A 13,559-nucleotide genomic window follows, 5' to 3' on the forward strand; every position below is an offset into this window, starting at 1 on the left:
CATGAACCGAGGATCTTAATGAACCAGAAGTGTATTCTGGAGGACAGAGCTCAAAGTCAAGGTGTCGGCTGTGCTGTGCTCCCTCCAGAGGTTCTCGGGGAGAATGTAGTCTCTCCTCTGGCAGCTTCTGACAGGTGTTCCTTGGCTTGTGGCTACATGACTCCGTTCTTGGCCTCTACCTTCACATGGCCCTCTCTGACTCTGTGTCTTCTCCTCTTCTCGTCCAAGGACAGGTCCATTGGACGGAAGCCTACCTGGGTAATTCAGGATGATCAAATCTCAAGGTCCTTAACTTAATAAGATCCACAGTGATCCTTTCCGTGGATAAGGTCACATTCACAGGCTCCAGGTGTTAGGATGTGAACATACCTTCTTGAGGCCACCATTCAACTCACTATTTTATTTGTGGTTTTTTTCACATTTGCATGTTTTACTTGCATTTCCCTAATGACTAATGTTGTTAAACATCTTTAGACCAGGATGCTCATGATATAAAAAAAGCTTGTAGAGGCCTCTGGCTGGCTCAGTCGGTAGACCATGACTTTTTTTAATATTTATTTTTTTATTTTTGATAGAGAGGGAGGGGTAGAGGGTAGAGAGAGACAGAAATTGAGAATCTCAAGCAGGCTCCACACTGTCAGTGGAGAGCCCAACATGGTGCTTGAACTCCTGAACCATGAGCTTATGACCTGAGCTGAAATCAAGAGTCGGAGGCTTACCTGAATGAGCCACCCAGGTGCCCCAGAACATGGGACTCTTGATCTCGGAGTTGTAAGTTCGAGCCCCACATTGGGTGTAGAGATTACTTAAAAAAGAAAATCTTTGAAAAGGAAATAATAAAAGCGTGAGGAAGAGGAGAAGCCACTTGAGATGGTCCAAAAATGAGAGCAGGAAGAAGATACTCAGGGCCTAAAGGAAGACATTGAGAGAGGTTTGGGGTGCATGGTGCAAATTTGGACACTAGCATGCAAGCTGGTTTACCTGGACTGTAGGGTTTGGGGAGGGAGGTGAAAGCTTCATTCAGTTGAAGAATAGAGACCATCTCTTTTGTCCTGAACAATGCCTAGCACATAGAAGGCCCTCAGTAAACACTGGGGAATGAGATTGAATTCACTTTCTTGGAAAAGGATGACTTGGTGAAAACTCCCTCATTCCAGGTAAATACAATGTGAAGTCGAAACAATCACACTGCTTCTAGCAGACATTAAAACAAACAGGAACAGATAAAAGTACAAAGTGATTTCATCTTAATAGCATCCTGGGAGATCTTGGGAGAGCCAAGCCTCCTGTTTCCACCAGCAGAGTTAACCAGAAGCCTAAGACAATTACCTTGAGCTCTGCTCTGCTTTTATCTTGGTTTTGCTACAGGAAACTGTGCAAACTTCCCAAGACTGGGCTGATGGCATGTGGGCTTAAAACCACAATAAATTGTTCATTAACATTTGAGATTGATCCGCATCTGGTTAAAGGATTTAAAGCATTTTACTTGGATTTCTATGGAGATCAATGCTTTGACTAACTTTAAAATTGGAAATAATGTTTCTCAAAACAAAGACCTCTTTAATTCTTTTTTTCCCCTCTGCAGAAAGATTTTGTTTGGGAAACTATATGTATTAAGTAGATTGTTAGTCAGTCTTCTCATGAGACACCCAGTGTGGCTGTTGTTAGCCCGAGTCAGAGTTGTTCGCCTGTACAGACTTATCTTATGTAAATTATCAGTTCCTTCCAGCTTTCTGAAATATAGTGTTAGTTTGCAGTTCCCTACTGCAGCCTTCAAGATTCCCGCCATCCCCCCTACAATGTATAGCCAAATAAGACATCTTTCATTAGCATGAATGGCACCTGTGTTGTTTGACAATGCAGATATTATCTCCTGATTTCCAATCCCTAGGCTTCCAGTCCAAATGAGCAGTGGGCATGTTTGAATTTGCTCTGCGACACGCAGGTTGGAGGAAGCATCAGGTTTCTTTTTTTTTTTTAATGTTTATTTATTTATTTTGAGAGAGAGACCTAGAGCACGAGCAGGGTAGGGGCAGAGATAGAGAGAGAGGGAAAGAGAATCCCAAGTAGGCTCTGCTTTATCAGCGTAGAGTCCGACATGGGGCTTGATCCCACAAACTGTGAGATCGTGACCCAAGCTGAAATCAAGAATCAGGTGCTCAACCAACTGAACCACCCTGGTGCCCCTTCTATATTTTTTAAAAATCAAGTTGTGTCTGGGCCGTCACCCACAGAGGCCGGCTGCCTGTCCAGCCTCAGGAGGGCTAGCTCCTGTCCCCTTCCTTGGGACCCTATAGGAGGCCTGGAACAGCCGAGTGAGGTCAGGAGCTCTGAGGACAGACCTCTCTAGAGCCCGTGATGGTGCTGGCTGCAAACTGACCTAAGTCCCTGAGGTTATTTCTCATTGCCAGGTGTGTACCGATAATCTGAGCCCGCTGGGCAGTGGAGCCACAGGTCTCCTCCCAGCAGCCTTGCTCCCAGGCTTATCTGCCACAGTGCAAACAGGTCCAAGAAGAAATTCTGGCTTGCGGAAGAAATACGCGCAAGCAGGCAAAAAAGAATTTCCATACTCGCCATCTCCAGGAAGGCCCAGTGAGAGCTCCTTGCAAGGAGGTTTTGCTGGCAGCACATGCAGGTGCATCTGTGGGTAAAGTTGGCCAGCCTTCCAACAGGCCAACAACATTTTTTGTAAAGCCATGCAAAATGCAAGACATAAGGGAGTCCTGTGTCTTTGGAGGTCACTGTAAAGGACCCTGGGCCCTGGGCTCATCAGATTCTCCTGTGCCTTTTGTTTTAAGAACAGGAATGCCTGGATGACGTTTCTAGTTAGGACATCTATTCCTGAACATCCATTATGCTGATACTGAAGACCTTCTAGTGTCAGTTTAGGTGAGCAGAATGGAAATGCTCTTAGCAGCCCCCTCTATCTGGAGTCTGGACTCTGGGTTAGGATCTTGCAATGTGAACCCTGAGCACTCCTGGAGTGCAGATTACTGACTTCTTTTCAGGTTAGACGCCCATGGGATACACAGTAAAAAACAGCCCTTACACCTGTTTGTTGCTCTGTCCTCACTGGACTTTTTTTTAAGTGATAAACAGTATAACCACCTTAGCTCCCAATTCTTCTTGGACCTCAACACCAGGACTTCCCTTGATGACAAGCATGGGGAGAGAGTTCCTTTTTTTGTTTTTTCTTTTAATGTATATTTATTTTTGAGTAAGTGCAAGTGGTGGAGGCGGGGGGGGTGCAGAAAGAAGGGGGAGAGAGGATCTGAAATGGGCTTTGCACTGACAGCAGTGAGCCCGATATGGGGCTCGAACTCATGAACTGCCAGCCATGACAGGAGCCTAAGTTGGATGCTCAGCCAACTGAGCCACCCAGGCGCCCCACTCCTGACTGTCCCTTGGTCCAGGTGAGGCCCACATGCCCAGATTCTGAAGTTCTTGGCCCCATCTCAGGCAGAGGGAGGAAAGATACCTGTAACTCAGAGACCGAGTCAATTTACCCACCATATTGTCCTGTCTGGCCCCAGGGATGTATTGGAGGTCGTCCTAGCCCCAGGCCTTTTCCCCTGAATTTTTTGACCACCTAAGTGGTGCTGGGGGCCATCCAGTGGCATGGAATTCCAGAAACTGTGGGAGTTGGCTGGGTGGCTGGCTTCTTAGTTGAGTCACAGGGCTAAATGGAGTTGTGAAAATTCATTAATGAAAGGCAACCTGGTTCCGAGCAGAATCTGAGGCCAGCAGGGGGAGCTCTCATGCCCCACCACTCCGGTGGAATTGCACACCCAATAGGAAGAGATGGACCTCCTAGTCCATACTTTAGGTACATACTCAGCCTGAGGAAGGAAGGTTTTCCTCCTGCCCCAGCGACAGCCTGGCCAATGAGAGACTGGCACAGCTCAGCCAGTGAAAAGCCCCTGTACTTCAGACTCCATTGGAGTTTACTCCAAAGGACTTAATAGTTTACATCAGCTCTCCCTCCTTCCCCCTTTCCTCCATAAGAGAGCATTCCTCTCCTCTTGTCTGGGGACTTGTATGTGATTTTTCAGTAACCTGCATGTCCTGGTTTGCGATTTTCTGCCGTTCCTGAATAAACCCATTTTGCTGGCAAGATGACTGGCAGGTTTTTTTTTTTTTAATACTTGTTTATTTATGGGAAAGCACAAGGAGGAGAGGGACAGAGAGAAGAGGACAGAGGATCCAAAGTGGGCTCTGCTGACAGCCTGACAGCAGCAAGCCTGTTGTGAGGCTTGAACTACAAACCATGAGATCATGACCTGAGCCAAAGTCTCAACTGACTGAGCCACCCAGGCACCGCCTGACACGTTTACTTTTGGGCTTAACAGAGTTCACAAAACAAAAAGGCACACGTGGTAACTGGTCAGGACTGGGGGCTAGGGGCATGTACCGACGAAGATAGCTGTCTGGGGGCTACAGGCTCTGGTAAAGCCCCTAATCCGGGCAGAAGGCGTATGGGTGTACTTTATTATCCTTTCAATGGTATTGTGTTTATTTTATTATTCTCTAAATGGGGTACGATGCATTTCAAATCTTTTTGAAAGTTAAACAGGGGCACCTGGGGGGCTCAGTCAGTTGGGCATCCAACTTCGGCTCAGGTCATGATATCGTGGTTTGTGAGTTCGAGGCCCAAGTGGGGCTCTGTGCTGACAGCTCAGAGCCTGGAGCCCGCTTTGGATTCTGTGTCTCCCTCTCTTTCTGCCTTCCCATAATCATGTTCTGTCTCTCTCTGTTTCTCAATGCTGAATAGATGTTTAAAAAAAATTTTTTTAACATTTAAACAATAAATTCTATCTCCTCACATCTCTTTAGGAACAAGGTAAGGTCTAAATAAATGAGGAGGTGAATATGCAGATAGATAAAACTGTTTTCTCTGAATGCTTCTGTTTTTCACAGCATCTGGTCAATATTTCCAATGAAGACATACATGTGCATATTTTACCCCCTCAAACCAAATACTTTCAGATCAAGTATGTGAAAAAGGTAAGCGTGTTCCGGTTGCCTCTTTTCCGCTGTGGTCTTTGTTGGGTTGTGGCTTTCTGGGTGGTTGGTCAGCTTGGGATGGGGGACAGCCCGCTGTCTGTGTGCTCTGGAGCCTGTCCAGACCAGAGCCTGCCTGTCTTATAGGAGCCCTGCCTCGTCCCCGGCTTGTCCCTCACGATCACCATTACATTTTCTCCGGATGAGTGGCGATACTATTATGACTGCATTCGGGTTCACTGCAAGGTAAGTTTCCTTAAAATTGTTTTTTTTTTGAGGGGTAGGGGACAGGAGGATGTCAAGACTTCCATCCTGAGGGAAGAACGAAGAGACGTAGAACGTGAGTGTGAAGTTTCTCACCCAGGGCGTGTGTTCCTTGGGCAGCCAGTGTGAGCAGCACAAGGGTCCTTGTCCAGTGACATGGGTCCCAGGCATGAGAGCCATGAAGAGTCAGGGCAGAGCCATGAGACGTCATCTGCTTTAGGTTTCCAGCCTGCCCTGGTCCGGAAACCTCATTCATTGCGTAGCACTAGGAGTCGGTAAGGACTTTTTCCAGTAGCTTAAACATACTCCTTTAAGTGCTAGGTTACAAAATTAGCAACACTCCCTGACTTGTGATTGTAAACCCCAGGGACTGGATGGTGTCCTGTGGGAATATCCTCAGAGCCCTGGGGGTCCGCAGGCAGGTGGGAGCCTGTGTGGCCTGACCCCGATGGCTGTGCCTTGTGAGTCCCTGTGAGCCTCTTCTAGGCCAGCGAGTTCATCCTGTGACCCCCAGCCAGAGCCAGCCCCGAGTGCTGTCAATCCCTGTCTTCACACTGTCCCCCCCACCTCCACCCTGACACTTTCCTTTGCTCTCCCCGCTCAGCTCTTGCAAATCAAGAAGCCTTAAGGTGAACTAAATCTAATTTTTCAAAACTAAAAATGGAAGAGTATGTTTTAGTAATCAATGAGCTTCCATTTTTTTAATTAAAAATTTTCTTTAACATGTATGCATTTTTAAGAGACAGAGAGAGACAGAGCATGAGCTGGGGAGGGCTGGGGGGAGGCACAGAATCCAAAGCAGGCTCCAGCTTCAAGCTGTCAGTACAGAGCCCGACGTGGGGCTTGAACACATGAACTGAGAGGTCATGACCTGAGCTGAAGTTGGATGCTTTAACCAACTAGGCCACCCAAGCGCCCCAATGAGGTTCAGTTTTTAAACAGAAAATTAAAAAAGCTAAACTCAAAATTAGAGTATTGCTTTCAGAAGGAGTATCTGTACCAAGAAGACTAACGGCACAGAGCGCCACTGCACGTCTCCTGCTACTTCATGGCGGCGCTGATAATAATACCTTGCCTTTATGCAGTGCTCTTAACTCTTCCAGGCCATCATCAGCTCTCATGCTTAAAAATACCTTTAAAATGAAGGCAACATTATTCCCACTTTGCAAAGGAAGAATGGAGGCCTGGAGAGGTTAAGGGTCTTCTTCAAGGTCGTATATTAGGCAGGACTGGAAGTAGATGTGTCCTACCCTGGTTCATCATTTACTATTCGGTGCCATCTGGATCAGCTGATGGCGTGGTGATTTTGGTTTCTCTCAGGCTACTGCAGATTGTGTTTCCTTATAATTTTCTGGAATAGAAGCCTATAGATGACTGTCTTTGTATCTACACCAAGGCATCCTCTCTCCTGGAAAATGGTGAATATCACTTCAATGAAATGTGCTTAGAATTTCCTACACTTTGGATGTAGCTTAAGAAAGCTCAGCATTTCTAATGTTCTGTTCAAGCACTCAGGGTTCTTAAGGAAATATTTTTTAATGATAGAAAACAACATAAGAAGTAAAGTACCTACGAGTTCATCTTTGAAAATTATAGCCTCCAGTATGGTAAACTTCACTTTTTTCCCATTCATTTTAGGGAGATGACACCTTGCTTATTCCTATCCATGCCTATCCCGTCATGAACACACTGGACTTTCCCTCATTTATAAATCTATCAAATGTTCTGCTTGGTAAAAGGTGAGTTACCAAGATGAATGACCAAAATGTCATAGGTCACGAAAAGTTAAGAGATGTATAACAGAAGCTCAGATTTATATTTTTCCTAGATTTGTACTTTTCTAGCTGAGTTAGATGGGACTTACAGTTGGAAAGGCAAAACAAAAACAAAAGCCCATGTCGCAACATCATAAGCAAGAAAGGGAATTTATTGGGCCATTTAACTGAGAGGTGCAAGGTGGATCTTCAGGCACGGCTTGTTCTAGGGGTTTAAGTCAGCTTGTGGGAACATGACTTTCTCCTTTTACTTGGTTCTGCCTCTCTCTCTCTGCAGGCGTCTTTCACAATAGGCTTCCCCCTCACAGGGGTAAGAAAAAATGCTGTTGGCAACAGAGGTAGGAAGGGCCGGAGGGCTTGGGGATGTTCAAGCCAAAGCCCTAGGATTGAGTCTTATTGGACCAACCTGGATTTGGTGCCCATCCATTAACCAATCTCCACTTTGGATGAGGAAGCAAAAAGAATAGAAAGTTACTGTCGAAGCCAAGTCTCAGATTCCTTGACCCTGTCTTGTCAGGAACACAGTTAAAGATTCCAAGTGTAATGTACTTTTTTTATTCAGTAAGTATTTATTAAATCCTTACTACTAATACCTAAATATCTCTACCCGTCCCTAGAGATATAAAAAAATGGATATAGAGCTGTTAGATAAAGCTATACAATAGCCATGCCAGTTGTTAATACTTTTCTACTGGTTGGGAAATATATACTGTCCTGAGCTCCCGTCCCTCCATCCCAGCTGTCTGGCCCCTTCCCTGCCTTCCCTGTGACCTCTTAATGATTCAGCAACTAAATTGTCAATACCTAGCAACTTGGGGGTGGGGGGAGGCATCCGCAGGAGGTGGCCCCAGCCTTATAGCTGCTCTGAGTACTGCCCAGAAGTCCCCATCAATTGACATTTTGAATATCACCCATGGAAAAAAGGTAAATAGACAAAGGTTCTGATTCTGAATGTTTTAGAGTCTAATGGGGATAGATCATGGCATCAGTTAATTACATTTATTGCTAAGTGCTGTATGTGTTAGAGGCACATACGGGGTCCTATATATACCCAGAAGATGGAGCTGACTGGAGACATGGGGTATTTACTCCTCATGTCTCTGGGGGGTGACATCTGGTTGTCCTAAGAGGACTCCATCGGGTGGTAGAATAGGAGGATGGCATTTAAGGCAGGTAAATAGAGCATACAAAGGCATGGTGGCAGCGGAGAGCATGGACTATATCTAAGAGGCAATTTAGCCACTGGAGGGTTTTAATCCACCTGCTCGGTGGCAGATACTAGATATCTCTTGCTGTAGGCCCAGGTGGTGAACAAAGACTGGTTTCAGCATGCTTTGGGGATGAACACAAGTTCAAGTGCTTGCAGCACTGAGCAGCATGCATACAAGTTGCCGATGACCAGATAGCAGGGTTAGATAGAGAGAGGGCCAGCAGAACCCTCTAGGATGAGGGAGCACTTATAGACCAATATGTATGAGCTTCAAGGCCCTTCCTTTTTAGTATATTTGGCATCCTTGACTGAAACTCCCAAATTAATTCTGGAATGATTGCCTTAGTTCAGCCAATGTGTAACCTTCTCCCTGCGCTGCAACCCCCCCCCAACCAGCCTACACACCTTCCCATGACCTTCTGACTCTCCAAATGTCTATACTTCTTTCCTTGAACTCTTTAAGAATGATAAATAAATAATACATACAAAAAAATATATAGTGATCTGTCAGGCTTAAACACCAATGCTATAATAAACACTGGCTTCAAGACAAAAAGCATCACCAGTAACTTTGCAGCTACTACTTGGAATTTTGTGACAATCATTTCTTTGATGTAGTTGAATAGTTTTGACACATACACATGCACCCCTAGGTAACACATTGTTTTGTTTTGCCAGTGTGTGATCTTTAGATACATGGGATCTACTATATGAATGTTCTCTTGCAACTTGCTCTTTCTATTCAACATTAAGGTTCTGTGGTTCCACCATGTTAACTCCCGTAGCTAGAGTTTACTATTGTGGTGTCCACTGAATGGAATGATCATCAATTTTTTTTAGTTTAGTGGGGTTTTTTTAATGTTTTATTTATTTTTGGAGAAAGCATGAGTCAGGGAGAGGCAGAGAGAGGGGGCGACAGAGGAGCTGAGGAAGCAGTCTCTGCAAATAACCATGAGCCCAACGTGGGGCTTGAACTCTGGACTTGTGAACCGTGAGACTGTGAGCTAAGCCTAAAATCGGGCACTTGGCCACCCAGGTGCCTTGCTTTGACCAGCACTGCTGTGTACATGCCTCTGCATGGTCTGGGGCACAGATTCTAGACTTTTCCTAGCATATACATCTAGAAGTGGATTGTCTAACACACATTTACTATTAACTTTGTACCACCAGAGTGTTTTCCAGAACGGCTGTACCCATTCACACGCCTACCTGCAGTGCATGAGAATTCCTCTTTGCCTGTACCACTGCCGAACAGTGGGTATTCTCAGATTTTGACATTTTCACTGACATATATTCTTGACCCCTTATTCTTCAGTACTCTATTTTCCCAAACACATTTTGCCAGAACTCAGTATCTCAGTATTTCCTCCCACCCCCTCTTCACTCCTTCCTGCCTTCACCCAGTTCTTGTCAGTACTAAGTGCTCTGTAAGGGTGAGTCCCTCTTGGTAGGACCCACTCACTGTCTGCATCTTAAGGCCAAACAGAGCTATTTCCTTTAAATGGATGACTATAGCAACTTTCGTGAAAATCAAAGTGTTAGAAAAGCAGGAACTATCTAACTTCTTAGTTCTTGAATCCATCCATCCTTCCTTTCTTCTTTCCTTTTTTCCCTCCAAAAATTTCAAATTATTTTTGTTTGGATCATTAGCTGGGCTTAGAAACTGAGAACAATGGCAGGAGCACCTGGGTGGCTCAGTTGGTTGGGCGTCCGACTTGGTTCAGGTCATGATCTCGCGGTTCGTGGGTTCGAGCCCCACATTGGGCTCTGTGCTGACAGCTCAGAGCCTGGAGCCTGCTTTGGATTCTTTGTCCCCACCTCTCTCTGCCCTCCCCCGCTCACTCTCTCTCTCTCTCAAAAATAAACAAACGCTAAAAAAAGTTAAAAAAAGAATTCAGAACAATGGTTTAATAAACTGGTGGAAACAATATGCCTTATACTGCAGACGTCAGTCTGAGTCTTAATACATACATCTACTGACTTCCCTAGAAGCTTTTCCCAAACTATTTTGTACATAATGCCCTTCATTTATAATCAGAATGAAAATTTCAGCTAAACAGTTTATTAAACTGAGTTACTGTGTATAATGGTGTGAAGTTTTTAAAAAATTTGTCAGAAAATAAGCATGCTCCTTTTCCCCTTCAAACAGGAGCAGGCAGTCCCCTCCCTGAGCTTTATGCACTTTACTCAACAACGGATAACTATCCAAATTGCCTTATGCTTCATTCAGTCTAAAAACGTCTGGTAGCAGGGCAGGAGGGAAGTATTTGAAAGGGCTCTCACCCTTAAATGTTCTCTGTTCACCCTAGGCTACCTGGAGGTTGAAGGTACTGTTTGGGTGGGTTCTTCATACAGGATTCATTCATTCATGAGATGTTTACTGAATGCCAGTATGTGCCAGGCTCCATGTTAGGTACTGAAGGCACAGACATGCTTAAGAGCTGAGATCATGACTAAGCCGACAATCCTAATGTCTAATGTGCTATGTTCAAAGGAAGAACACCTAACCCAGTGCGGTGGGAAGTGAGAGTATTTGGGACAGGGGGTGAGAGGTGCTCAGACATGATTTCCTAGGGGACAACATCTCTGAACTGAGTTTTTGAAGCATAACCAGAAATCAGCCGGCAGAAGAAGGGAGCAGAATAGGATAGGAGAGGGTGCTCCAGGCAGCGCAGTGGTTTGGGCAAAGTGAACAAAGGGCACAGCACGTGTAGGCCTGTCCAGAATGTTCCTGTGATGGGTGTAGGTTGCCAGATCAGAGGTGGGGGGGGGGGACGGGGAGGAGGCTGAGCGAGAATGGCCGCATAGGCTTTGCTGGGAAATGTGGGTTTCACCACTGAAATATTTAAGCAGAGAAAAAGCACGATCAGATCTACCTTCCAGAAACCTCACTGGGTGACTGAGCTGGTGCAGAGAACTGGAGGGGGTGTGGCGGGACCCCTGGGACTGTCCCAACACAGGGCGGTAGTTGAAAATATGTAAATGAGGCAGGAGGGTCTCAGGCCAGGTGTCTTAGAAGGGAAAACAAGGACTCATTGCACATGATATGTTAAGGCACGACCTGTGAAGGAGGGGAGGGTAAGGGTGGGAGTGCCCGGCCTTCCAGAATGGCCAAGCGACAGCAGTCCCAGAGTGGGATGATGGGTGCACCAGGGGAAAGAGAGTGCCAACAGCGCCTGCTGGAAATCTGCAGCCCAGCAGACTGGCCACTGATGTGTACATCCACTGGCCAGCGCTCCGTCTGGCTTCCTCTGGCTCTGGAGTGGCAGTGTGGTCTATCAGCAGTTGAGCTGATAGGAGCTGCCACGTGTACCAGGCAGACTGTGGTCTGGGGACTCCTGGTAGACTATGCCATGACTGGATAGGGCAGGGCTGACGTGCACCGGGTCCGCCGTCTCTAGGCCTGGGGAGGAGGCTCCTGTCAGTGGCAAAGCAAAGGTAGGTAGTGGGAGTGATCTTGCCCAACACCAGCAATAACAGGAGTTCATTGTGGAAGATTATTTATTTACCTGTCTATTTATTTACTTATTTTTTGAAGTGTATTTATTTTTGAGAGAGAGAGAGAGAGAGTGAGTGAGGGGGAGGGGCAGAGAGAGAGTGAGACACAGAATCTGAAAATCTGAAGCAGGCTCTAGGCTCTGAGCCATCAGCGCAGAGCCCAACTTGGGGGCTTGATCTCAGAACAGTAAGATCATGACCTGAGCCAAAGTCAGACACATAACCAATTGAGCCCCCCGGTGGAAAAATGTTTAAGGATGACAAAACCTTCTAGAAATCAGACTCCTTTTCAATAACACCAAGCACCAACAATTCTAAATATTACTGGTGATGAAATACTCCTCCCTCCAAGGGCGGACTTGTTCCCAGCCCCTGCTCAGACCCATGGGAAGCTTTGTGACCTCCAGTCTCTCAGAGGCCTCATTTTTGCTCCTATCCCAGTATTTTGTCACCTGTGTGGCCCGTGGGGCCATCTCTGGCTGTGCTGAATGCAAGCGGACTTCTGTGCTTTCTCTGCCTCAGCGTGAGGCGCCCCACCTCTGTGCACACGGAACCACCCCAACACGGCTTTTTCCGTTTCTGCAGGGGCTGCTTGAGAGATCAGGCTGGGGGACTAGAAGGTTCGCACACTATGCTGCACCCTACACTTGTCCCAGGTGCTTCTGTGCCCCACCTCACCCAGCTCTCCTACCCGCCCCACCCTGCCCTGGGCAACTCCAGCCAGCACCTCCTTCCACTCTATGTCCACCTGTCATGATGTCTTTTAGAGATGGGCACCTGGCTGCTTACAGTGTTGCTCCTGGCTCTTCCTGTCCCCACCTTAGCTCCTCATCCTCAGTCTTTCTGTTTGTGCCTCCTCGTGGAAAATCTAAATCCCCCCATGGTTTTCTAAGGAAGTTTTAGGGTGTTGGAAGAGAATGAAGAAGTCCACCAAGTCTTCTGTTGAAGACTATTTGTAGTCCCCAACTTGTCATTGCTTCATTCATTCGTCTATTCATTCATCATTCATTCATCCATTCGTCCATCCATTCATTCATTTATCCAGCCATCTATTCATTCATTCATCCATCCACTCATTCATCCATCCATTCGTCCATCCATCCATCCATCCATCATTCATTCATTCATTCATTCCTTCATCCACTCTGAATTTGGCCTGCTGACCCCTGATTTGTAGCTTCTGCTTTAACTAAACTGCTGACCTGTTTGGTTTCATCCAGCTGGTGGTGGCCCATACAGTTTCATTTTTTCTTTTTCAACCTTGAATTCACTGTCAGCATTTAACAATCAAAAGATTTCATGTAAAAATTTAGATTTTTACTTGCTTTTTTTTTTAAAGGAAAAATAAGGATGTTTGGATGGCTCAGTTGCTTAAGCATCCAACTTTGACTCAGGGCATGATCTCATGGTTCATGAGCTCGAGCCTCCCATGGGCTCACTGCTGTCAGCATGGAGCCTGCTTCAGATCCTGTCTCCTTCTCTTTCTCTGCCCTGCCCCGACTCGTGCTCTCTGTCTCTCAAAAAATAAATAAACATTTAAAATGCATTAAAAGTGGGTGATGGGCATGGAGGAGGGCACTTGTTGGGATGAGCACTGGGTGTTATATGGAAACCAACTTGACAATAAACTATATTTAAAAAATAATACATAAAAAATAATAAAATACATTGAAGAAGAAGAACCAGCCATACTGGGCCCATAATCCTGCATGATCACAGTCAATTCAAGGGAGATAAAATAGAAGCTGCCTCTTTATTTTTTTTAAGTTTATTTGTTTATTTTGAATCCCAAGCAAGCTCCTCACTGTCAG

The 13,559-nt window shown here is 45.9% G+C and overlaps 1 protein-coding gene across 1 annotated transcript in view; it reads left to right on the forward strand.

Annotated features, from left to right (window-relative positions):
* Positions 1-13,559, forward strand: part of CFAP221 (cilia and flagella associated protein 221) — a 100,714-nt gene that overhangs the window by 7,437 nt on the left and 79,718 nt on the right. The window contains exons 4-6 of the mRNA XM_029933328.1: positions 4,918-5,004; positions 5,149-5,247; positions 6,904-7,004. Coding sequence (XP_029789188.1) covers positions 4,918-5,004; positions 5,149-5,247; positions 6,904-7,004 — 287 coding nt within the window. The remainder of the gene's footprint in view (positions 1-4,917; positions 5,005-5,148; positions 5,248-6,903; positions 7,005-13,559) is intronic.

Source organism: Suricata suricatta, chromosome 3 (assembly GCF_006229205.1).
Source record: "Suricata suricatta isolate VVHF042 chromosome 3, meerkat_22Aug2017_6uvM2_HiC, whole genome shotgun sequence".
In the NCBI taxonomy this organism is placed as follows: domain Eukaryota; kingdom Metazoa; phylum Chordata; class Mammalia; order Carnivora; family Herpestidae; genus Suricata; species Suricata suricatta.